Source organism: Ambystoma mexicanum, chromosome 14, assembly GCF_040938575.1.
Source record: "Ambystoma mexicanum isolate Mex_15411 chromosome 14, UKY_AmexF1_1, whole genome shotgun sequence".
Taxonomy (NCBI): Eukaryota; Metazoa; Chordata; class Amphibia; order Caudata; family Ambystomatidae; genus Ambystoma; species Ambystoma mexicanum.
In genome coordinates, this window is record NC_090940.1 from 99117532 (window position 1) to 99144611 (window position 27080).

Genomic DNA, 27080 nt, shown 5'->3' on the forward strand with positions numbered 1-27080 from the left:
ACGATTCCCTTCAGGCCATTAAAGCGGACACTGAGATGGCCCGGGCCCTTGGGGTTCTGCAGCAACGACGGACGCCCTTTCGGAGCAGTGGAGGCAAGGGCGCCTCCAAAGGTTCCGGCGGCGGTTTCTCCACCTACCGTCGAGCGGCCCGCTCGTCGTCTCAGGAGGCCTACAGAGGACGAGGCAAGTCCGGCAGACCCCGCCGCCGTCGCCAAGGAGGTCAAGGCGGCAAAGCCTCGTCGAAACAGGATTGAACCGACCGTGGGGTCGGGCCCCCACCGATGCACCCCGGTGGGAGGCCGGCTGGCGAGCTTCGTCAGCGTGTGGGAGTCCATCTCCACCGACCGTTGGGTGCTGGACGCCTTAGCCTGGGGCCACGCGCTCGAGTTTCAAAGAAGGTGCCCGCGCGTCCCCCCCGTGGCCAGAAAAGAGCTTCACGTCCCTCAGCTTCTCCTGGAGGTAAGGGCGATGCTCAGGAAGGGCGCCATCGAACTCGTCCCAAAGAGGCTTCGGGGCTCCAGAGTTTACTCAAGATACTTCCTTGTGAAGAAGACGACGGGAGGATGGCGCCCCATCCTAGACCTGCGACGTCTGAACAAATTCATCAAGGCGCAGAAGTTCCGGATGGTCACCCTCCAGCACGTCCTGGGTCATCTGGAGGAAGGAGACTTCCTGTCGTCGTTGGATTTGGAGGATGCCTACTTCCATATTCCCATCCTAAAGGGGCACCGAAAATTCCTCAGGTTTGTGTTCCAAGGGCGTCACTACCAGTTCAAAGCCCTCCCCTTCGGACTACGGTCGGCACCCAGGGTATTCACCAAGTGCCTTGCACCGGTGGAGGCGCAGCTGCGCCGCGAGGGGATCCACGTCTACCCCTACCTGGACGACTGGCTCATCCGGGCCAAGACGAGGGAGCTCGCCGTGGAGCACACGGCAAGGACCGTCCAACTTCTCACGGACCTGGGATTCTCCGTGAACTACGCCAAGTCCCACCTGGTACCCACGCAAAACGCACTGTTTCTGGGAGCGAAGCTCGACAGTGTCCCTTCTGGCCTCCCCGTCGGAGGAAAGGACCAGGTCCATCCTGGGCAAGGTACAGCGGATGTTGGCTTCCGACGCGGCCAATGTGAGGTCCATCAAGTCCCTCCTCGGAATGATGTCTTCTTGCATCTACCTCATTCCCATGTGCAGGCTCCGGATGCGCCCGTTGCAGGAGTTCCTGGACGCGCGCTGGATCCAAACGACAGGCGGCTTCGAGGAGAGATCACACTCGACGAGAGTTTCCGCCGCGCGGTCTGGTGGTGGGGCACCCGCGCGCATCTGACGGCGGGCATGGACTTCCAGACCCCAGACCACCAGGAGACAGTGACCACGGATGCCTCCCTGGAAGGGTGGGGAGCGCACACAGAAAATCTACACGCGAGAGGCCTTTGGCTCCCGACGGAGAAGTCCCTCCATATCAACGTCCTGGAGCTCCGTGCAGTGTTCTGGGCCCTCAGGTCCTTCCTTCCATCCCTCAAGGGCAAGGTGGTGAGGATCTTCACCGACAACACCACCACCATGTTTTACATCAGGAAACAGGGCGGAACCAGGTCCCCAGCACTGTCCAAGGAGGCGCAGGACCTGTGGCATTGGGCCGTCGCCCAAAGGATGTTTCTGGTGCCGTTTCATCTGGCAGGGATAAAAAACACCATCGCCGACTCACTCAGCAGGGAGCTGCGCTCGTGCCACGAGTGGGAACTACGGCAGGATCTAGTGGATCGCCTCTTCCGACGGTGGGGCACACCCCAGATCGACCTGTTCGCGACGGCGACGAACTCCAAGTGCCGGAGGTTCGCCAGCAGGTTTCCCCAGGCGAGGAGCATGGGCGATGCTTTCTTGTTCCCCTGGGAGGGCCTGTTCCTCTACGCGTTCCCTCCTTTGCCACTGCTAATCCGGCTCGTCAACCAGCTCAAGAGGTCACGGTGCAGGATGATCCTCGTCGCACCTGCGTGGCCGAGGCAGATATGGTTCCCGGACCTTCTGGACTTGTCAACGTCCCCGCCAATCAAGCTGCCGGTGGACGCGGATCTACTCTCCAGGGAAGGAGGCGCCATCCTCCACCACGACCCGAAATCGCTGAACTTGCAGGCCTGGCTCCTGCAGCGCTAGCGTTTGGAGGATACGACATACCGGCCGACTGCAGAGAGGTTCTTGCAAAGGCCAGGGCGTCCTCGACTCTTAAATGCTACGGACACAAATGGAAGAGGTTCTCTGTCTGGTGCCACGCACAGAAGATTAACCCTCTACGGATTACGGCTCCCCAGGTACTGCCGTACCTGCTGACGCTGGCCAAAGCTGGACTGGCACACGCGTCCATCAAGATTCATCTTGCTGCGATCTCCCGATACACCAGAACCACGGGGCGGACGTCCTTGTGGTCTCGTCTGGTGAAAGAGTTCATGAAGGGACTGTTCAGATCGTTCCCGCCGGTGAAGGCTCCGGCCCCGGCGTGGGAGCTCAACGTGGTGCTGACCAAGCTCATGGGACCTCCGTTCGAGCCTCTGCACTCGGCCCCGTTGAAGTTTCTGTCGTGGAAAACAGCGTTTCTTGTGGCCATCACCTCCGCACGACGGGTGGGAGAGATCCAGGCCCTTTCCTGCAAGGTCCCGTACTTGACTTTTCACGACACGAGGGTAGTGCTCAGGACCACCCCTCCTTCATGCCCAAGGTACCGTCGGACTTCCATCTCAACAAACCCTTGGTGTTGCCTGTGTTCTTCCCGTCGCCTTCGTCGCCGGCTGAGAGGACTTTGCACTCGCTGGATGTGGCTAGAGCGCTGAAGTTCTACGTGGACCGCACGAAGTGTTTTCGGAAGACGTCACAACTCTTTGTGAACTTTGGACCTGTCAATCGGGGGAAGGCTCTCTCGAAGGCTTCCATTTCCAGATGGCTCTCCGGCTGTATCATGTACTGTAATCGGTTGGCAAACCGACCGCTGCCCGGCCGTCCGAGAGCCCATTCCACCAGAGCGATCGCAGCTACCACGGCGTTCCTTTCTGGTGTGCCCCTGCTGGACATATGTAGGGCTGCTACGTGGAGGTCGACGCACACCTTCACGAAATTCTACTGCGTCGATCGGGATTCCAGGGAGGAGTCCAGGGTCGGCCAAGCAGTGCTGCGCAACCTGTTCGCCTGAGGTGAGCCTGGTGAGGAGGTAAGATGCTTAATGTTGAGTTTGATGTAATGCTTAACGTTGAGCCTTTGCCACCTCCCGTGGTTGTGCATGTGTGTACTGCTATGTATTCTTTATTCATGAGCATGTGAATCCATGCCAGACCCCATGCTGGTGAAGGAACAAGTTACTTGCCTGTAACTGTTGTTCTCCAGCATGGGTCTGGCATGGATTCACATGCGAACCCTCCCGCCTACCCCTCTGCGGCTCTTCACTTGGTCATACTGCCACTTCACGTGCTTCCAAATCTGAAGATGCCTGTCAGAGGCGGTGCTTAGGTAGAGGGCAGTCATTGGCTGTGGTCAGTATGACGCAGAGACCAGTGATTGGTTACTACTACGAAAGACAGATCAGAAACGAAACTGATAATGGTTTTTTCTTTACCGAGGATTCCCAGCCTGACGATGGGGAATATTCATGAGCATGTGAATCCATGCCAGACCCATGCTGGAGAACAACAGTTACAGGTAAGTAACTTGTTCCTTATAGGATGAAATGGTGGGACTAGAGGTGCTCGGTGCTGCCCTGTCAAACAATGGCATATGCATGCATACATTTATCTTGACTGCAATAGCGTGATCCAAGCTGGCAAGCAATCGAGCGTGAGGCAGGTGGGGTAGTGGTACAGTGCATTGTGCGCCTGCTGCGCAGATATGGACGCAACTTCGAGGTAATGGGTTGGAATTTTGGTAGTGTCGGGGAAGGACGGGTGGTGTGGGCGCTCCTTAACTATTTGAAGTCTACAATAATTGTAGTGTTCGGACTTAAAGTTTTAACTTGTGGTTGAATGGGCTTTGTATAAGGGAAATATGTTTGGGCACGATATTTTGACTTTCCTGTTGGCATTTCAGTTTTCGTAGACTTCACCTTTTATAGGTCGTAAACCTAATTCCCTGATTAAACAAAAGGGGTTGTTTTTAGTGTGAGGTCTGTATGGCCGTTTCTGTGTCTGAGAATGTTAACGTGTCAGGGGGGTATATGTTTCCTGAATAAGGTGTGAAAGGTCCGTTTCTGCATGCAGGTTTCATGTTTTCATGTGTTTGGCTGTTTCCAGCTGTTTTGCGCATCTGCCCCAGGGAACATGAGACATTGCCAGTGGGTTTGAAGATTGGCCTGGAGGTACCTGGGGGCCGCCAAATAGTTTGGGGGGAATGTATACAAGTAGAAGTGTGGCAGTGGCAAGGGGAACATAGTTGCGTTTAGCTACTGTTTTGAACATGTCAGCCCTTTCAGTAAAAGAAAGACCACAGCCTTGCCAACCTGAAATCTGTGGGCCCAAACAGACAGGTTTTAGTCCCTGCTTGCTGGTGTAAATGAAATGCCAAGGATGTTGCTTGGATGTTGGCGACCTTTGTCTGCACGCTTTAGGCCATTCTGTGTTGGTATGTGACACTTTTGGCAGGACGGTGCTGACTGTTGTAAGGCCTGCAGGGTCCTAAATGGCTTTAGTTTTAGAACACGCTGCGGCGACCTTCAAAGAGTATGGTTGTTGGCTCTCTCTGATGCGATTGGTTGGGGGGAGGCAGTGTGGGGGGGATTGCCATGAGAGATGTCCTAGTGCAGTTTGGTTCTGGCAAACGGGCACTTGATGACAAGGAAGTGTATCTGAAAAGCAATAGCCCTTTGTCGGTACTCTTGGCAAAATGTGGTTTTGGGAGCCTTTACGAAAAATACTTGAGGCTTTGCTCACTTGCGACATTGGCTCACAAAGTTTGATTTTATTGTATTGCGACATATTAAAAAGAATATAGTTTCTGCTCTATAACAAAATGCCTGCTATATGTTGCACATCCTCCCTCGCCCATCACCTTTTCTTTCAATTTCTGTGTATATGTTTGCACGGGAGAATAAGTACCATGAAGCACTAGTTTTGGTGAGCATTTTTAATAGATCTTTCAGGTACAGAGGTACCCATTCTAAATTTTAGAGCTCTCCCTCCACACCCGGGCACATACGTAATTGTGCTAATCACATTGTATGACATCAGAGGTCGAAGTAAATGGGCAGAACCTCTTTTTTGAAGGGGGCTTGACTCAAGAGGGTAGGTAGGAAGTACAGTAAGAGCAAGAATGAGTCAAAGCTACCCTAACCAAGGGCGTGACATAGGGGTCACAATTTGGCAGCGGAGCTAGGCAGTTGCTAGCTCAAGAGAAAACACCTTTAGATACAGGAATATCGAAACAAAACTTTAATTCATACTAACAAAAAACGAGACATATTTACAAACTGCGCCGTGGCGCTGAAGATGTGCATTATTGGGTACATTATGGTCTGCATATATTGTGAAAGGCGGTGAAGTTGTTGGGTAAGGAGGGAAACTGTTGCGCCATATGGTTTAAGTCAGTTGAACGCCATGGTGTGTGTACATTCATTGGCAATGCGGCGTGATCTGTGGCCGGTGTGAAGGCATCATGAAGCAAGACATCAGATTCAAAGTTCCAACAGAATCGCTTTATTAAATCAAATGTCAGGATCGATGAAGGCCTAACTTGCCCTATACTAAGGTGAGATTTACCTACCTTAAAGAAACTAACGAAAGTCTAGTTTGAAGTCTGTGTCCAAAACCTATCCTTGCCCTCACAACTAAAGCTGAACATTGTGTAGGGATGTCAGCAATAACAGAAAGAGTGACTGAAATAAAGTTCTGAGTTGTTCCAGCTCCTGACTTTTCAGCTCCCCTTCCCCAATGTCAAGTAAGTTCCACAAAAGTCTCAGGATTACCTTTCTCAAGTTACAGTTCCACAAATCCTTGGGTTTCCCTTCCCCCCAAGTTCAAGAAAGTCAATTTGCACCCATTCTCAATATTTCAATGCTCAAAACGGTATTACCCAATTTTATTGAATATTATTGATCAAATGGTACATTTGACCGAATTCGGTCAGTATCTTTCGATTTTGATTCGGCCAAGTTAGGTAAAAAGTACTGAACATGGGTTGCGTGTGTGTCCCCTGCTCCCCATGTCAAGTATTTTTGGCTGCGGAGGGTGGGGCTGGGGTTGTGGGAACGTCCCCTGCTTCCTGAAGAATGGAGGCTGGGATGAAAAAAAAGGGACCCTGTGGTGTCTGATCCGACCCGTGTTGGAGGGACGGAACTGACGCCGCAGGGGCAGGAGAGGCAGCGGACGGAGAACAGGTAAGCAGAGGACATGGGTGGGCGTTATTGAGGCAGTGGAGGGGACTTAGATTTGGTGAGGTTGGCCACAGTAAAATTGTATTCACAGTGAAATTGACTACGGTCAATTCCTCCGCAAACAATTTTGTCACGGTCAAAAAACCCAGATCCGTCAACCACTCCAGAGCAATTTTACACCTGTCCTGCATTGGATCAACAGTTCAAGCAGATTACTTCTTCTTAGTTCACTTCAGCTATGGCTTTAGCTTTCCCAGTTGAGGGTTTCCTGGTCTAGGCGCAGTTGTCGGACCACATGGTCCACCTATTTCAGGTCACATAACCAGGAACCCTAGGTTTTCTAGCCCACACAGGTTTTTCTCTATCTCCCCCTGTGTGACTAGTCACACTCATTTGACTTCCTATCAGCCTCTTGGTCTTGTCATAATGTATCATATATCCTTTGCCATTCTTTGGCCTAGTCATATATTTCAGTTGGTGGTAGTTCTGCTTCTTCACCACCTTGTTGTCATGCTCTCTCGCAATCTTTCATACTTGCTTTCTTGTTTCGTACTTTGCTTTCAATTGGGCAATATTTGAATTTCACATTCACTTGTCATCAGATTGTAGCTGTGCCAAAAAGTTCTAATTCAGTTCGGTATTCAATATTTGCGATTGCTTACTTTGCCGCTTGCATTAACTTTGTCACGTTCATCTTGTATTGTCCTTAATTTGCTTCTAACCTGAACCCGTGGCTTTGGGTTTGTTTCATAGTGCGCATGCTGCTTCATTCATTTGGCATTCGCCTTGCTTTCCCACAGCCCCAAGGAGTGCCCTGGTTCGAGCGACTTTCCCTTTTTCACTCAACGGCTCCAGACGTTCCCTACAGGTAGCTGTACTTTTGCTTTTTGTCTCCTCTGGCTGGCTTTCTTTCACCTGCGAGCCCAGTTCACACACTCCCGTTCTCGCTGGCAGCTTTGCTTCTTTTCCACGGACGCTGTCAGTCACTGCTTCCTTTTCCTTGCCCGCAGCTCTGGCTGCATATCTCTGACTTTGGAGGGTCCCACAACTGTGGTCTTCTTGCGGCCCACCTGACCCTGGGTTCCATAGTTCCTTGGGGTCGTCTGCCAGCGTCCTGGCTCTCCTGCAGGACCCACCAGAGCTGCCTCCTCGCAATCAGGATTCCCTGCTGGTCTATTTGCTGCTGGTCTCCTCCCTTCTTTTACACCTGCAACCGCTGACAGGTTGCAGTTGTGAGTTTCTAAATGGTAAGGAAAAAGCCTTATTCTTAAAGTTTCGCATTGGGATCTTGCCCACTGCTGCACTCTTACATAAGTGGAATAGGGAAGTCTCCTCAAAATGCATTTTGTGGAATGAACCTGTTGAAGACCTGCAACATTGTTTTGATTTTCCCTGGGACCAAGACACTGAGGAAACTCTTGTTGAAGCTGCTTTTTGGAAACAGTGGCTGTAGGCCAATTCCTGAAGCCATGGCTATGTGCTTGGATTCTGCTGATGTTCTTGCTGTCTTTGCAAGCAGTAGTTACTTAAAGTGGGCATGGAGAGTTCACCTAAACAATCTAAAAGAGCCTGCATATAGCCCCTTTTAGAGGTAACTGCCTAATTTTTAGTGCAGTGAGGTTGTGAAATCAATTCTCTTTTGTATTGGCCTGTATTTTTGATGAACTTGTGAATTTCTGATTTTAAATGTTTTTTGTATTCATGCATTGCTTTTTTGACTTTCTTGAAATAAGGCCTATGAACTGAAATAAATTGTAATTTTCTAGTTGCAATTAGAGGAGAACTTGGGACATGCCTGACCTTTAGACCACTCTGTCTCAGTATTTGAGTGGTGAAATGAATTAGGAGTGTTCATTGTTCCTAGTCGCCTCTTCGTCTGAGTACCACAGTAGGTTGAATGAGGGGGATGCTCTGCAAAAGCCCATAAAAGCCCATAAAAGCTAGGGGAGGGTTAGGTTGGCTCTCATAAGGTAAAGGGGGGAATACCATGTCTCGTGTGTTGATACCCTCTCCCCAATCCCCAAGGATCCTCCACCCAGATGATCCTCCCTTGCGTCTCCAACCCCGGGGTCAAGATCCAATAACGATGGCCTTCCCCTTGCCACCTGAGAAGAGGATCCAAGGGGAATAGGTGTGAGGATACCCTCTGGTTTCTCACACCGTCTATGTGGATGGGCATGATGGCAGTGCTGGCACTGTCCACATCGGCAGTAGCAGGGAGGGGCGACGAAGCAAGCGATTGGGGGGGGGGGGGGATTCTGTAAAGTTAGCATGCAACAATTGAAGGTCTTGTGAGATATCTGTACTGGCCTGGGGAAAATTCGATATTTGAAACACTTGTGTATAGGTGTTATAAATGCCATATATCATGAGTTCAGTGAGCTATTTTTGGTAAATGGAGTCAGACATGCGCCGGTAGGCCTGCGGGTCGGATGTGGCGTTGGCACGCACCGCTGGGAGGGGAGTGGATGTCAATTAGGGTGGTGTTTTACTGGCTGCAGAACAAAGCCAATGCAGCGAGTATTGGGATGGAGGAGGCTGTGCAGGGGGGGGGGGGTTGGTGGAGGAACAGGTGGCGGCACGGTTGACATGACGTCTTGCGGCGTCACTGTTGAGGCTGATGTTGCGCAGGGAGGTGGCAGGGTGGTGGGTTGGCTGGTGGAGGGGGTTTGTTAGGGGAAGTGTACTTTGGGGAAGGAGGTGGTGGCAGTGTAACAACCCCTAGTGGTGGTGAATATGGCGAGAGTTCATCTAGAAAATCTATGGGTGGTGCACTAGGGACCTCTTGGTCGGTGCCTTTTGCAATGTCGGTTGCAATGCTAGGGTAGAGACCTGTGTGATTGGAGGATTTGTGCCCGCTACCTTTGAATGCTTGTATTATTCCAATTTATTTTCTAATTTTGCTTGAGTATACTTGAGGGATCTGTTCTGCAAATCTCTAATGTGCTTACTGGCCTCCTGGTACCATGCAAAGTATGCACCCCATTGTAATTTTGGATTTTCTCTGTTCGAAAGCAGTGCATAGGGCAACTAGATGGTGAAAATCAAACGAGCCAGTGGTTGGCCATTGACCTGATTTCTGAAACTGTTTAAAAATGCCAATTGGCGAGATAGCTACAAATAAAAGCTCCATAATTCGAATACATAAAAAGGCATTCGTTCCTATGGTGGGTGTGGCTGATTTAGATGAATCGGAGCACATGCTGAAGTCCAGAAAAATAGAGCAGGGAGATACAGGTGGGAGATGGGGCTGCAAATGATGCAACCCAAGAGTTGGTGTGGGACAAACAACCAATCAGAGATTGGTATTCACTCTCTGGGAAAGTGGCAAAAGACAAACTAGTGGGGTTGGTACGCAAGGGGAGATAAAACAAGCAAAGATATGGAATATAAAGTAAAGATATCAGACGAGTGGAACATCCTGCGATCACCAAAGCTAAAACTGTAATCACTTTACTAACTCCAGGCTAGGTTTATTTAGCAGGAATCCCCACTTTAGTAGTTAATAGATATACACGTACAAATACAGCAAGGATGTTTGTTGGACGAGGTAAAAAAGTGAAGGGGTTGAAAGGGACAGATTTTTTTTTGTAGCCACGCCAGATATGAAAGTCCCTTAAAGCCAGCCACACGCTTGTTTGACGAGAAAGAGGAAGTTGTGGTAAGGCTTTGGCAGTGCACGGGTGAACTCTCGAAGCCGTGTCTGAGCTTGGGTTTTGAAAATCCCTGCCACAAGTCCATCTGCGAAGAAAGAGGAAGTCGTGGCATGGCGTTTTCCATGCTTGGCAATAGGCGGACAATTAAACTGATGGGTCTTTGTTGGGAAGGTGCAATTAAAAAAATGCCATACAACAGCAAGTGGCAATCTTGGTTCGAAGCCGAGTCACAGCACCTTCTAAAGTAGCAGCAGACCTTCTGATTCTTGTGAGGAATCCTGCAGTAATAAGTAGACAAGCATCCAGGACTGATGAATAAAACAAGTTTCTTATTAGATAGAATATTAGATGGAAAATAAACAGCATACACTGAATGGTCCCCTAAGATTAAGGTCAGCGCAGTATAGCAGGTGGCAGCATTTGTCAAACGGAGCACCAGGGTTCTTGCCCCAGAGTGCAGCTTATAAAGGCATATCACTAATATGTTGTGACAGTTTCCTAATTGTAGGTGGTACTTTCCATCACGTTACAGACATATTGCTATAACTGACCACGTTGAATTACACATAAGCCTGGATGTTACTTCGAGTGGAGTAGGTTCTGTTGTAATAGAGATAAAAGCAGCACAGGGGAAAACAACTTTTATATTCCATATATGGTGCTAAAACAGATGGTACCAGTATGCACAGGTGGGGCATACGACGCAGCATGGTAGCTGTTACTGGGGGCCAGACTCTTCTACCAAGGCCGGTCCTGGATGTGCCAATGGGGCTGTGAGGCCACCGGCTGGGCAAAGGATGGAGGAGCCAGGGCTTAAGTTTGAGGTAGATTAACATAACATAAGAATCTTGCCTCCTCACCAGCAGCCTCTGAAACTTTCATCCCCCTGAGACTTTGTTTGTGGGAAGGCCCCTCGACGAGCCACAAGTCTTTTCTGCCTCCCGAGGGGCAAGGTTCCGCTCCTCCTGCACTTCCTCAGAAAGATGTTGGACCGGTGATGCTTCCAACCCTGTGGTGATCCTATAGTCCACATAACTCCAAAATGAAGGTGAATGGATAAGCCCATCAGTATCTGATCCAATTTTCATTCAGCCATATTGTGAGTGGTCGGAACTCTCTCCGTCTGGCAAGCGTAAAAACTGGACTGTCCTCCTGTCTTTTCCTCCTCATATTGTATGTCAGGGAGGTGTCCAGATCCCCTTGTCCTTCCTCTCCACGTGTACAGCCGTCCCCCCCCCCCCCCTGCTGCTCCTTAAGGCCAAGAACGCTCAGATTATTCCTCCTCTCCTTGTTTTCCAGGTCTTCCAGTTTCAGCTGGACTTCTTCCTCTTTGGTCTCTAGGTACAACAACCTAGCCTCATATCACATTTTCAACAAATTTGGTTGTTCTCTAGGCCCTCCATCCTATTTTCCAGAGAATCCGCTCTGCCTCTTAAGTCCAAGATGGAGGTCTGAATATCCTCTCAGCACCTTAATTTCCTGTGAAATGCCTTGGATGTCGTCCTTGGTAGCAACGGAGAGGGACCTCACCCCTCCGTCCTGTCACACAGAGTCCCTGCTTCTACTCACCATTGCCTGGTCTCTGCAAAACTGTTATAAGACCCCTCCAGCATACCGCTGAAAAATCCAACCAGCCCAAACAAAAGGAATCAGTCTGGACTAAATCACCCCGTTCAAACCCCCCCACCCACCCTTTCAGGGTACCTCTCTCCAATACCTGTCCCCCAGGGGATTCCAAGCACACCAGCACCACACTTCTGAGGGCTTCCCAGATGGCCCACAACACTGGTTTGCCTCACCAGAATGTCTTCCACAACACCTCTTTCTTTGTCCTCCCAGGGCACCTCTTGACCCCAGCAGCCTGCTCCAGGGTTGCTTGTGGCACAGCTTTAACCTAGAGTCTCAGTTCCTTCTCCAAGCTCTCCTCTATGCCTATCCGCGGCAGGCCCAGCACCTCCACTACCACACCACCCGACTCCCAACTGGGTCCTGACCACAGTCCTCTGCCGCAGCCCCTTACCGAACTTGGGCTATGCTGTCAGTCCGCTGAGGGCAGGCTGTAGCTTCCTACACAGCGACTATGTCCAGGCTGGAGTCCGTCGCTCCTCCTCCTGTCACTAACCTGATCACAGAGCCTGTGCTTTGCTTGCGCTCAACTAAGCACTGAACTGCCCGACTTGCCCATCAGTGGGGCAATCCAATCTCAGCCACCACAACACTAGCCTCTGGGCTGGCACATCACACGTATGCCGGGGTCCGTGTGCACAGGGCGCCCCCTCTGCACGTTCGCTGCACCCTCAGTCCACTTTGGCTAACTCCTCGATATCTTCACACTACCCAAATTAACTATTTAAGCACACACTTGGGCCAGGGTCTTGAGGCTCCTAAAACAAGCAGACTGCAGTGGTCAAACGCACTCGGGCACCGTTCAGAGTGGCGACTTAATGGAGTTCAGCTTCAGGCAACCATCTTGGTCCGCACCTCCTAGTTGTCTCACTAGGGATTTTTTAAGCTCAGCAGACAAGGGATAGTTAGATTGCAATTGATAATGGGTTAGCGATTATAAATGGCCATATGATACATGATGCACCAGGTGGTAGCATCTGTGTTGGAGCCTCTATGGTTCCAGTTGATTACTTTCTACTGAGGAGTTGTGATTGGTGGAGAGTTCAGGATTTGACAGTTAGTAGAGATCTGAAAATGATCACTTTCCTCTGCTGCCTTCGCCATGAAACCAGATGAGCGCTCAATACTGTGGCAAATTACTTGACTCCCCCATTGGTTCTTGCAAGCCAGCATTAAACCATTTCTTTCTCCCTGGAAAATGCTAAGTGCTTGTACAAATGCTGGGTTTGTGGCCTTCTCCTGCGCCATTTAGAATTTGTTTTTACCTTTTTTTTCCTGCTATTAAAGCTCTACACCCTGATGGGGATTTAAATGTAGTATTCCCAGTCCTGGTATAACCACATTGTGAACAAACTGCTTTGGTTAACAAAATATCAAATTGCAATGCACTTTTAGATTCCTTCATTAAGTGCTTTAATAATGGTGCTATGCAATATGCAATTACTGGTATTCAATTTAATGAATTGCGAGGGATGAAGAGACTAGTCTGCTGTACCATGATTAAAATCTCACAACTGCAGGCAATGCAAGCCCTTGCCCATGAGCTAGTCAATCAACTAAATCGAGCTTTCCTGGTGGCTCTCGGGTGAGTTTGAAGGATCTTTACAGTTTTTCATGAAGGCAAGAGTGTTTTGAGAATGCATCCTTTAAGCTTGCCAAATATTTTGAGTTTTATAGAACTTTTTACCACTCAGTCTTCGTACGCAGGGAGTTGTATTGCCTTGACATTAGGAAATTGCCAAAGTTCTACCTTTACAAGATGATCATTTATGGTTCCTGCAAACTTCTTCGCTTAAGGGAATCAGAGGAACTCGGCACTCTATGGCTTCAATTGCATGCTGGGTGGCTTCCTGCATCCTGGAATTGCACGTAGTTCAAACCATTGCACCGCCTGAATCTCCACGCTCCTTTGGTCTGTCAAAATGTGGTCTCAATAGCTCTTGACTGGCATTCCTCAATTTATGTCATCTTCAGGGCAGTGACTTGGTCATCTGCTTCATTTCTATAAACGCTATTGAATGGATGTCAGCCCAAAGAGTGATGCCCAGTTTGGTTTAGCTGCTTGCAGTAACCTTTTGGCGCAGTGTCTGAATTCAAACCCCCTTACTGCTTTGAGAATGTTTGTCTAGTGTAGGGAAGGAGACCGCATATAGGAGTATGGGAGTGTAACGCACTGTAGGAACTTATCTTCTCCACATTCGGGCTGGTTTCCTTCACGTTTCCTCCCAGCTAATCCTGTGGAACGAAAAGGACTGGTAAGCGGATATGGAGCATTGCATGGCTATGCACAATAGTTGTATCTCAGCCTATGAAATGTTGCACTATTATTACGTATCACAAGGTTTGCCGATGCCTCATATCCTCAGTTATCTAATGTTTCATTGCAATAGTTTTTTCCGTTTTATATTACTGTGGCCCAGTAGTTTTGGCATTGTTCTGCAGAAATGCATCCATTGACGAGAAGACGAGGATGGAAATATGAACCCTTGCTTGGAAAATTGTTTCTCTGTTTTTAAAAGTTTTGTAATAAACTAAATAAAGTAAATAAAAAGTCACTTTGGATTTTTCCTTCTTGCATTGTTCGCCACAGCAAATTTGTTTAGAAACGGACTGCTCTGAACAACAGAGCACCAGGATGCTTAATTACTGTGGAAGGTTAAACAAGTTCGTGGTGTTTGGCGGGTGGACTGTTCAGGCTGCCTGGGAGCATTGATTTGTGGACAATGCGGCACTGTCGGAGCACTGCTGTTTCAGCAGACCTCTCCTTTGGCAAGAGTTAAAGGCCACATCTTGAGTGATTTGTTAAACCTTTTGAAATGATTTGCTGCGCTGTTGACGGGATGACCAAGAGATCCTACACTCTCCCGCATTCTTGGTTCACAGCCCATTAGTCATTTTGGAGTGTCGAACATAAATGTCCGACCCATTTTTTGTTTTCTAAGTAGCTGCTAAATTTGTTTTCACTCCTGATGTTGGTTCTCCATATTTTAAAGCGCCCCCCCCTCGATTCCTGTGCTTGGAGAAAGTCATTTTCGAAGGCCGCTGTGACGTTAGTGGCGTTTCCAAAGTTCATGACTGTGACACCGCCCAGATCCTTTTCAATCCCCTTTGCTTGCCATTTGTCATGTGCCATCCACACCTACCCACAAAAAGTTAAGTGGTGTGGTACATGCGTTAATGGGGACACCGTTTCTGACAAGGAAACTCAAGGTTCACAGGCAAGCTAGATGCATAGTTTAAGGACCCTTTTATTTAGTATTCTGAAGTAAGTGTAATTAAGTGCCTGTGGCATTGGAGGTCCTGTAGTAGTAGTATCCGCTTTTATATGGAACTCCCTCTGACCTTAAAGTGCTGCTGTAAAGTATTACTACTCAATGTAATGGCCAGAAGGGAGAAGTGACGATTCTGGCCTAGCGAGATTAAAACCAGACCAATTCACACACGTTTCTGAATTACTTAACTTGCTTAGGTATTTCACAAGTTTTGATGCGAATTACCTTTTTATTGGTAATGTGAAAGTGTTGTCCAAGCAGGTACTCCCCTGCTCCTCCAGAATCAAGGACCGCATCGATGCCCTCGCTCCAGCCTTCACTCTTTTGCCACTGGAACTTCCCCTCTGCCCTAAAGCGCTCCCTTGTGCACCCCTCAAGAAGCCTTCTGCCGAGCCTTCCTCTCCGGCAAACTACTGCCTGATCTCTAGCACTAATTTCCTGGGAAAACACCTGGAAAAGCTGGCCACCTCCCCGCTTACTGTCCATAATGAACCTGCTGGTTGTAGCCATGAATCAGTCTGGCTTTAGATCAAACGGAAGCATGGAAACTGCTCTCCTGAACACCTGTGAAGACCTGCTCTCCAATCTCGACTCTAGCCTTCCTTCTGTCTTCATCCTCCTTGACCTTTCATCTCCTTTCGACAGTAAACCACGCCATCCTGATCAATTGTCTCCATGACAACCTGGGCATCACAGATCAGACCCAATCCCAGTTGACCACCTTCCTCTGATCGACCCTCCCAGGTCCAACTGGGATCCTTTCTTGCCATCCACTCACTCCACATGCAGTGTTCTCCAGGGCTCTAACCTCTCTCCCGGGCTCTTCAACCTTTACTTGGCACCTCTGGACCACCGCTTATCTACGTTCTCTTCTAACTTTTAGTGTTATACGGATGACACTCAGCTATCCTTCAGGCTCCCCTTTGCCTCCTCTCCTCTCGCTCATTCCTGACTCTGTATCTGCGATTCAGGAATGTTGTGCCTCCAACGATCTGCCTTAATGCCCCCGCTTTCCCTCGTTCACTCTGGCTGCCCTCCTTGGGCCTGCTACCAGCGCTTTCCTGCAAGGCAAAAAACCTTGGTGTCCTCTTCGACTCCACCCTCTCCTTCTCTCCTCAAATGACAGACCTCCCTATGTCCGGCTACCAGCTTCACCTCCTCAGAGGTGTTCTTCGTTTTCTCACTCTCCTCCAGAGCCCTGGTTCTCTCTAGGCTGTACTTCTGCAACAGCCCCTTTCTAAATCTTCCTGGCCCCTGAAATCTCTACACTGGCTCCCAATGGCTGCAAGGATAATGTTCAAGACCCTCTGAATCGTCCACAAGGCTTTCTCTGGCTTTCTTGGGCCAGGGACCACACTACATCCAATTCGCTCTTCCTAAGCACTTTTCTTTCTCTGCCCTCAGCTCATCCACCTCCAACTCTGATGGTCAGATGCCTCTCCAGGCAGAGAGTGTGGGGGGGTAGATCTCTCTCCTCAGCTGCTGCCTCCCTCTGGAACAGCCTGCCTGCACCTCTCAAACATGAGCAGGGCCACCTCAGGTTCCGGAAGCAACTCCAGACCTTCCTTTTCGCTTCTGTTTTCTCTCTCCCCTGCTGATGTTCTTATCTGCTGCACTAACTGGTTACCTGGCCTCCCTATGAACCTTATGGGTACCAGGCTCTTTCACGACCAGTAGCTGCCATGCACTGCCACTGGGCCTCCCACACATTAGGAGGGACTGTATCTACAACCCTACACTACCCCTGCCTCCGTGCACTTGGAGCCGGCCACCCTGGAGGCACTTACTTTAGCTTGCTTATTGCACTCTCCCCTTCCCTCCCCCTGGCACTTCTCTCCCTTCCCCTTGCACGATCTGAATCACTCAAGTCCTAGTAAGTTTGTTTTGTACCCCTATGTCTTCCCCTTCCTTGTCTTGCCTAGAAACACTTGTGTACAGGCACATTATAAATTACTTGTATCATATATATATAATTTATTTCCATGTATGGACGATTACATGCTTAACTTTGTGATGTTTTAGGTTAGGGTGATATCTACTCAAGGCAAACTAATGCTGAACTGATCAGATGTTAAGTGATACTGTGGATTTAGTTGTGTTGTGTGTTTGTGTAACTGACCAAACTTTTTTCTTTTCTGTTTAGTTCGAGTGTTCTGAAATTCGTTAAGCATGGAAACAGGTGATGCCAATACTTTTATGATACCATGGGACGACTTCCAGCATCAGCGATGAAGAAGATAAAGAGACTTTTGAGCAGTACAAGTTTAAAAACTTAATTTGGATACAAATTAACAAAATATTTTAATCCATGTCAAACCAACGCACTCTGGTTCTCATGCAACCATTTTGTTTGCTGGAGACTCTTCTCCAAAAGGGGATTGGGCCTTTGAAAAGCAAAGATGACTCTGTTTTCTACTGGAGCACATTAACACGCGGCACATTTTCACATCATGACCAGCCTAAAGCGGTCCCAGACTGATAGGGCAGTAGCAAGTGTTGCGCAAGTTGTTGGCACAGATGCATCCTCAAAAGCACGTTCGGATGATTTTTATATGCGGCGTTTCAGGTCACAGAATGGCAGCTTAGGGTCTTCCGCTATGTCTCCTGTTGGGCCTCCACGCAGTGAAAGCTCCCACCATATTTCTGTCACGCCAGGTGTTCCTAAAATGGGTGTAAGAGCAAGGATTGCAGACTGGCCTCCACGGAAGGATAACCTGAAAGAAATGAGCAGGAATAGTCAGGACCTCGAGACGGTAAGTTGTGTAGACACAATGTCGGTCAAAAGTAGCCCAGGAAGCCAGGTTAGCTCTACAAGCTTAAACTCCAATGATTCTGCTATGCTTAAGAGTATTCAAAATACTCTTAAGAGCAAAACCAGACAGGCAGAAAGCTTGGATTCCAGATTCCTCTCTCCAGAAGGGTACCCCAGTTCCCCAAGAAAAGGTCTCCGCAGAATAAGGCAGCGCAGTAACAGTGACATTACTATAAGTGAACTTGACTTGGAACACTTTGAGGAGTGCCTTTCACCAGGTTATAAAATGGGCCAGTCACTGCACCGGGAATACGGCAGCACATCTTCCATAGATAAGCAGGGTACATCAGGGGAAAGTTTCTTTGATTTGTTGAAGGGATATAAACATGACAGATCTGATCACAGAAGCCCAGCTCCATCTAAACTAAGTGAACTTTTGCTAGGGAGTGGAAACCGGGGTTCTGGGTTCTCGTTGGATGTGATAGACGGAGCGATCAGTGGCAGAGACAATCACAGACCCTTCAAGGATAGGGATAAGCCACTCAAAAGACGTTCAAAATCTGAGACCGGCGACTCTTCCATATTTCGCAAGCTCCGCAGTGTCAAAACTGAAGGAGATGCTGGAAAGGTATCAGACCTTGAGGACAACCGATCAGAAGAGAGTCTCAGGCCTTGGACTTGCCCAAAGTGCTTTGCTCATTATGATGTCCAGAGTGCACTCTTTGACTTGAATGAAGCTATTATCAACAGGAATAATGTAGTGAAGAGAAGGAACACCACAACAGGAGCCTCTGCTGCTGCTGTGGCGGCCTTGGCTTCGGGACCTTTGGCACATTCCTCTAGTTTTAATTCCCCCATGGGCAGTACTGAGGACTTGAACTCAAAAGAGAATCTCAACATGGACCAAGGAGATGATAAAAGCAATGAACTTGTAATGAGCTGTCCTTATTTCAGGAATGAAGTTGGTGGTGAAGGGGACAAAAAGCTCAGTTTGTCCAAATCCAATTCTGGATCCTTCAGTGGATGTGAAAATGCCTCCTTTGAGTCGGCTCTTAATTTACATTGTGCAAATGCAGGAGTGGCAGTACTGGAAGTGCCCAAGGAGAACATGGTGCTCCACATCGACAGAGCAAAAAGGTACATTGTTGAGCACGTCGACCTTGGAGCTTATTATTACCGCAAATACTTCTATCAAAAAGGTAAGTGTTCAATTATTACTACAGTTTCTTCATTCCTAATGTGAGCATTCTTATAATTTAAATCATGTTTGATGTCCGAAGTCGAGTCACTGGTGTAATGTAATTGTGATGCACAGAAACCTGTGTTGGGAAATGTCTGTTTCAGGTTAATTCAGTGCATTTCATTGCAGTCTCCTTCCCCCTCATGTCTTTAAGGACACCTCCAGTGCATGGCGTCCTGAACATAGGGTGTTCAGTAGAACAATTGTATAAACCGATCTCTCCGGGCAAGACCTTTGAATTATTTCTTCTGTGGAATGTTTTTGAAAATATTTAGTATAATTAAAGAAAATTGCATACGATTATGATTGCAAGTTGCCAAACAGCCTTTCGTTAACCACTGAATTTGGGTGGTATCAGGAGGTAGCAGGGTCATCTGTTTGCACAAAAAAGTAATGAACTCCAATCAACGGCCACTTGGGTAGAAAAATAAAAAGATGGCTATAAAAAGGCTGCTAAATCGCAGATTTAGCAGGTCAATAGTGTAAATCATCTACTGACTGAAAAAATAATTTGCATACCCAAGTTGCCAGGTTTTTGGACAAGCTTCATAGGACATGGACCTCGCCTACGTTATTTTAGTGTGTGTATGTTCTCCTGGTTTAAAAGGCTTTCACAAATAGCAACCAGCATGTGCAGAAATTAAGTAAATGAGGGGCACATGTCAAATATCCCCATTCAGCCGAAATAGTGACTTATTTTGCCTTTCTGGTCCCAAAAAGGATTGCAGTCGTTGAATATATATTAATTTGATATGAAATGATAAATGGGCTACAATCTCTTGAGGAATTGGACCAAATGATGCTAATATAGTTACATATTGGTATTAAAGATTTCAGTTTAGTCAGTTATCAGACATCCACAGTGTGGTTTATGGAAATGTTTATGCTGATGTGTGTTTAATGATCAATAAGATTTTGGTATTTGTTATGTAGATTTTGGAATTATTTTCTCTAGAATTTGATAAGATGTACTAAAATGTAGTGATTTATTTATTGTAAATGTTGAAGTTAAATGATCCGCTATAGTAACCTTTTCCAAGAAGTTACATGAATTAAAATAAGGTACTCTTGTAGGGGAGCAATGGCCGCAAGGCCCTCCTCACCTACAGCTTCCTCCCCAGGCGGGGACCATGACTCGGTGGGCGCCCCCTCATGCCACCCGGGCCCAGGTGGAGGAGGGTTCACCCGCCGACGACATTGCCCACACGCACCCTTTCCTTGCATTTACCAAAAATTAGTTAGGTCTAGACGCCATCTTGCATAGCAAACATGGTGTGAGTTCAGCACACTGTAACGAGGCCCCCACCTTTGGAGGGCCTTTCATGCATCTCTGCCGCCTCAGCAGCCCTGGCAGATCCGCTGCGAGCGCGTTCCCATGAGAAAGTCGGAGATGAGCTAAACCCGAGATGCCAACACGGCAACATTATATTAGTAACAATGTGATATTGCACCCCGTATGACCCGGACCGCAAGGCCGGGATAACGGGGAAAAAAGCTGAAGCATCACTATCTGAAGAAGGTAGAAAATAATTCAAGTATTGGTATTAATGAACTACCTCTGTTTAAAATGTGAATAAACCATAAAAATGTAACGTTATATGATATCCCTCCAGGTCTGGACTAATGCTGCTATAACCACGGAGAAAGATGTGACCAAACGTGTAACCTATATCTGCAAAAGTGTTTTTCAATAGTATGTAGAAACTTGAACTCATATATGTTTTTTAATTCACCCAAAGCGGCGAGCATCAATCTCTGTAGGCCATAACCTAGATATCCCTCGTATAACGTCTAATGTACATACAATACGCGCACAATGTAGTGAATATAATGTTAGGTAATGAAAAGGTACTGGAACCGACTGTATTAAAGAAATGTGTAACGAAATTGAAGTATATATATATGTGTCTAAATAACGTCAAAATAAGGCAGAACAGTATAGAACTTCTGCATTTACTGATCAGCAACGCACGAGGAAAATACCTTTGTGGATATATGCAAGGCCATTCCCTCTCCCACCCCACCAAGCCTGCCAGATAAAAAAGCTAAGACTTGTGCCGCGCTCCCTCACCTCCCCCAACCAAGCTGGCGTTACTTCAGAGAGTCAGAGGCCCCGGCGCCGCAACCAAGGCCACAGCCCGCCACCTGTGTTATTTACAGCACGGTAATAAACCCACGGATGAACCCACTGATCTACCAGCACCCTCTCATAAATCCCACGAACCCCCCAAGAATCCTGACCCCGTGTAAGGACGACCCCCATCATTGAGACAAGACACAGAGACCCATCTATATAACAACTTCTAACGCAGCAGACAGACATGTATCATTCGGCCCAGGCCCCAGAGCCCCGTCCCGCGACCTAAAATACCGGTCAATAGGACACAGGTAAATCTCACCCCAACCGACAACCACCAGACCTCTCACGAGGTGCATTCCTCATGTGTTGTGTTTATTTTATAAGATAAGCTGCAGAAGCGATTTATTAATGAACTTAAATGTCATTTTCTGAATAACTGCAGTGTGCATGGCCTAGGGCAAATGAGACAGGAAAGGTATTCGTCATTGTCACAGGCTGCCCCAGCACATCAACACCGCACGGATGACCTCAAGCCGGCCTGCCAGGCCCAACCCAACCCACGAGGCTGACCAGTGACGTCGTCCCGCCAGGACCAACCCCGCTGCAGCAACACCTATAGTTAGTCGACGCCACCCAATCCCAATTGACTTGTGCCCCCTATAGTGTTTAGGTGGTGATGACGTTTTTTGTATTAGAAATACGCCTGTCTTTGCTATTGTCAGGCAGAGCGCTCTCGTAGGTTGCAGAGTTCTTTGCATGCCTTATTTTTGGATAAACTCCCACTTACGCTCACCCGCACTCTGTCTTGGCCTTATTCCCACTACGGGAGAGTCCCTTATTGTCTCTCATTGCGGGGAGGATCGTGCTGAATTGGGGGCGCTTCCCTTCAGTGGTGACCCCGATAGCGTGATATCTCCAAACTATTTTTCCTAACTCCTTCTTAACGACCCCCTTGTGGCACGAGAATCTCCGGTCGAGAAGGGATACGCACGGTTAGCCGTCTCCGGGAGGCTGCCCGCCAACGGCGACCGGCACAATAAGAAGTGCGCACTCAATGAGAAAGGGTACGGGATCCCGATTGGAAAAAAATCCCCTTTGAGTGCCGCTCGCCGGAGCCAGGGGCTGACCGTTGAGTTACCGGTGACGCCGCCTGGACGGACCCAGTTTCGGAGAGTATCGGTTCAAGACGGGCACGTGAGTACCGAGTGCGAGTGATCGTCAAGGGGAAAAGAAGGGGAATTGGGAATAAAAGAACGGGGACAGGTAGAGGAGAAGAATATCGGGGGTCTACTACAGACGGGTCTTGAAACTTTCTTTATTCTTTCTTTTGCATATGGCCATTAGGAGTAAGAAATAAGTGACGTGGTAGAAGTGACGGAAACCTAGCTCCGAGAGGGGGTGGAAGGCGGCGCCGCATAGTGCTATCTAGACTAGTACTGGGAATATATGAAGAAGTGAGAAATAAGTTATTGGTGTCTAGCAAAAGGAGACACCGGGAATATTTTTTAGTGATTGTGCTCTCTCTCTTTATTTCTTCTTTTTCCATTTCCACGGGGTAGGGGGCGAAAATGAGAAGGGTATAAAGAAGTTAGAACATCTTAAAAGGTGGGGACTCAGTAGTGGCACGTACAGACGTGAACACAGTAACCTTAGCAGGAAAACAGGGACAGCTGGCTAGGGAGGAAAGGGAGGAGAAAGACAAAAGTGTGAGTGGAAAGCATTGTGAAGGGTGCGCGCACCGTACGAGTGTTGGAGACGAACGGGTGGCCGCGAGGTGGTGCCAGAGAGTGTGGCCATAACCATTACTTGATCAATTGCAAGTGAGATCACATAAGAGTGCCTGGGAATGGGAAGGAGATGAGATATGGTGAGTGAGAAGAGATTTGTGCAGTGAATACCAGCGGGTGATAATTTTGAGAGGTCCGCTCTTGTCTGTGCCATAAAGGTATACATACGCATATTTACACCCAATAAAAAGTAACGAAGGCGAACGCGATAGCACTAGCGATTTAGAGGATGGGGGCTGAAACTCCCTTGTCACACATTTGTAAGAGCTTGCCTGGATATGCTGAACGCATAAATAAATATCATGATCAATGGTTAACAGAATTGAAAGGGGAGGGGTTGCCCCAGATTTGGCCAGAAGGAGGGTCTTTTGACAAAAGCGTTCTTGATATGGTATGTACATGTATTCGCCTCAAGTATAAGGGGAAACAATGGCAGAATAGGAAGGAGATATTAGATCTTTGGAGATTGTTTGAGGAAGTACCCCCACCCAAAGCTCCAGCTCCAAATATTGATTTACCTTCCACCACAGACAATCCACTAATGATCCCGCGAGAGGAAAAGGAACAGTTAAGTACAGAACAGCCTGCGGAAGTGGTTATGTTGTACCCAATATTACCTAAACCAGCCCCTGCAGCAGGATATAGCGACCCTATTTATGTGCCTCCCCCTTCGACCAGTACGCCACAAAGACCAACTGCACCCCCACCATACGAAAACACCAGAGAGCGCGCCCAGGGAGGCACACAGAGGGTGGACATAGAGAAGTTAACGAGTGACTTAGAGTCGAGGCTTACAGTGGCAAGAGATGAACTCTCAAGAATAAAAGACATATGTGAGCGCACAGCATGCGCCCCCACACAATATGGACGCTCGTCTAGAGCGTCGAGCGAAAGTAGACAAATTGAGGAGGGATGGAAAAAGGGGGAAATACTGTTCAGAATTGAGGAAGAACCGACCAGGATAATAGAAGTAGGGACAGCAGAAGGAAGCATTGGTGACGTCTCGCGAGAGAGAGGGATCAGAGAGGATTTGTTATGTGATGTCAGAGGAGGGGGGGATGAGAGTGATAGATTGAGCATGGCAGTAGGAGGAGACGGCGAGGAGCTAGATGGTGCATGTTCACTGGGGACTATAGAAGATGAATGGATGGGACGACTAAGAAATAGGGTGGGGAAGATGGCGTCATTAGAGTCAGCAGTGACTAAGGAAAAGGAAGCTGCAACGGCAAAAGGGAAATTACAACTCCCATTACTCCACAGGGGGGGCGGGAGGCCAAACTATATACCGTGGGCTCAGATGGACAAGGCTAATTTAATGAAATTACTACCACAGCTGTCAGGAGGGGCAAGCAAGTGGATATATGCATTTGAGAAACATACCGCTGGTATACCGCTGGCAGTAGGCGATGTGAAAAGCCTACTAGTGTCCGCAGTAGGGGATCAGGCGGACAGAGTGTGGGCTAAAGCGGGTTTTCCAGCTGTAACTTTAGAGTGTGATCGCCATGATGGGGCTTCTTTTAACACCGTGCGAGCAAGGGTGTGGGACGCACTGCGGGAAACCTTCCCAGATACCCCTGATTTGCAGTCAGTAATGCAATGTACCATGAATGACGGGGAGGACGCTATGGATTACATTCTTCGGGTGCAGGAGATGTGGAGAGCGGAAACGGGTACGCCCTGGCACCAATCCACGTCTCTATTTTACTTCATCATTAAGAGAGGGCTCCCAAAGGAAGTGCAAAAGGCACTAGATAAAATAGCAGGTGTTGAGGCAAAAGGCTGGCCGGAGATCCAAAGCATAATAGTACACCATTGTAAACGGATCAAAGAAAGAGAGAGGGAAGTAGCACAGAAAAGGTTGGCGGATGAGGCGAAGTTGGTGCAATCAAAATTGGTGAAGGTCGCAGCAGCGGTAGCGGGACTCCCACTCATACGGGAGGGAGAGGAAGGAGAGGAGGGGCAAATAGCAATACAAGGAAGAATAGCAGCGAATTGGGCAGGACAAGGGCAACGACAGTGGACAGAGCAGGAGCAGAACGGAGGTCCAACGTGGCAAGAGTGGGCCCCAAGAGGAGGAAGAGGTGGGTACAGGGGTCGAAGAGGAGGACAAGGGTATGGAGGAATGGGAGGAAATGGGTGGCAGGGTCCCAGAGGCCCACAGGGGAGCTGTTGGAATTGTGGGAGATGGGGGCATTACTCAAGAGAATGTAGGAGCAGACAAAACAATGGTTTCCAAGAGATAGAACAGTACGGACACCCCCATCCAGGAAGCCCCTACGGCCTCCCCATGGGACAACACCAGCAACCAGAAAATGTAGTACAAAGGAGTAACGCACAACTACACGGACATCAGTACCGAACACAAACCTGCCCACAGAATAATGACAATGTGCACTACACGCCTGGTAACACTTTCGCCACAGTAGCTAATGGGGCACCCGCCCCCGCACCTTACAGTGGAGTGTCAGTAGTTTCGGGGAACATTTTCGATCAAGGGGGGGCAATGAGACACCCCGCATAGGACAGCCCACAGAGAGCACTTGCGTGTCCAGTACTGTCTACGACCCACAATGCATCAGAGGAACCATTGATAGGAGCGCAGATAGGAGACAAGCAATTCATATTCATGGTGGATTCGGGAGCGGAGAAATCATGCATTAGAGAGGGCCGGTTCCCGTTATCTAATAGAACGTTAGAGACGCAGGGGTTCTCTGGGGCTGTAATTGAAGTTCCTTACACAGAGGTATTGGATGTGACAGTGGGGGGTAAAACAGTGAAAGCACCCTTACTGTACTATGAAAACTCTCCCATCAACTTACTGGGGAGAGATCTCTTGAGCAAACTAAACATGACAATATCATTCACAGGGAGCGGTATCGTATGTTCAACGCCAGGCATATGCCCCCTCCGTATATTAGCAGTAATACACGGCCACACAATCATGAAAGAGATCAGAGGGGTACCAAGAAATGAGGAGATGTTTGTTGAAGGTATGAGAACATTGGCTCTCATAGTACCAGAACTAAAAAGGGTGGAGTGGAGGATCCCAGCAGAATTCCTTTTTCGTCCCATAGCAAGCCCTGACACTGCTCTTGGGACAGTACTATCGTTGGATTTGCATGCAATACATGTATCAGCAAACAGAATATGTGTGATTGGTATTGACATGGAAGGGTGTGAGTGGCGGACAGTATTGTGTACAAATGCAAATATCCCGCTGAGAGAGCTCTCGGACGAGGAGCTATTTTCTGACACTGAGGGAGATGGTGAAGTAGTGATGGAACTGGCAATGCCCTGCGACATTGTAGTTACAGCCAGACAAACTAAGGTTGAACTAATGGCGGTAGTAGGAGCACCGCACACATTTTTTGATGAAGACATGAGGTCAGTACCCACTAACTTATGGACTAATGGCCCCCACGATGTAGGGTTGCTGCATGAAGTTCAGCCTGTGGTGATAAAAGTAAAACAGGGAGCAATACTACCCCGGGTGAAACAATATCCACTGTCGCGAGAAGCAGAAGAAGGGATCAGAGAGACAATAGATGCACTGCTAGCACAGGGTATAATAGTGCCCTCAAACTCCCCATGCAACACATGCATTTACCCAATCAAAAAGGCAAAGGGGGGTTCATGGAGGATGATACAAGATTTACGCCCACTGAACGATGTGGTAATGAAGGAGTTCCCTTTAGTCCCGAACCCGGCGACAATACTGTGCAACATTCCAAAAATAGCATCACACTTCACAGTAATTGACTTAAAAAATGCATTTTTTTCGATTCCCTTAGCAGAAGAGAGCAGGTACTTGACAGCATTTACATTGGGAGGAAGGAGGTTCGAACACTGCAGACTACCACAAGGATATTGCGAAAGACCAAGCATATTTAACAGGGTACTACATGAAGATCTGGGGAATTTGTCTGTAGAAAGCACAGTGATTCAGTACGTTGATGATTTATTGGTTTGTGCACAGGCTGAGGAAGAGTGCAGACAGGACTCGATAACACTCTTGACATTATTGGCCAATAAAGGGTACAAGGTGGACAAGGGGAAGTTACAATACTGTCTGACAGAGGTTCTATACTTGGGTCAGCTGATATCAAAGGACGGCAAGCGAATTATACCAGACAGGGCACAGGCGATTAGAACAATTGGGGAGCCCAAAACAGTAAAAGAGATGCAGAAATTTCTGGGTATGTGTAACTATTGCCGAGCATGGATATTGGACTATGCGGCGTACACAAGGCCCTTGCTACAGGCACTGAAAGAAGCACAACAAGAACACAAACACATAGAATGGACAGAGGTGATGAACACAGCA

At 48.3% G+C, this 27080-nt stretch overlaps 1 protein-coding gene across 4 annotated transcripts in view; it reads left to right on the top strand.

Annotated features, from left to right (window-relative positions):
* The window catches only part of SIPA1L1 (signal induced proliferation associated 1 like 1), a 1823374-nt gene that overhangs the window by 536949 nt on the left and 1259345 nt on the right, over positions 1–27080 (top strand). For all 4 annotated transcript variants that reach the window (XM_069638601.1, XM_069638604.1, XM_069638602.1 and 1 more), the window contains exon 3: positions 17041–18848. In XM_069638601.1, the coding sequence (XP_069494702.1) occupies positions 17348–18848 (1501 nt within the window). In that variant the 5' untranslated portion in view covers positions 17041–17347. The remainder of the gene's footprint in view (positions 1–17040; positions 18849–27080) is intronic.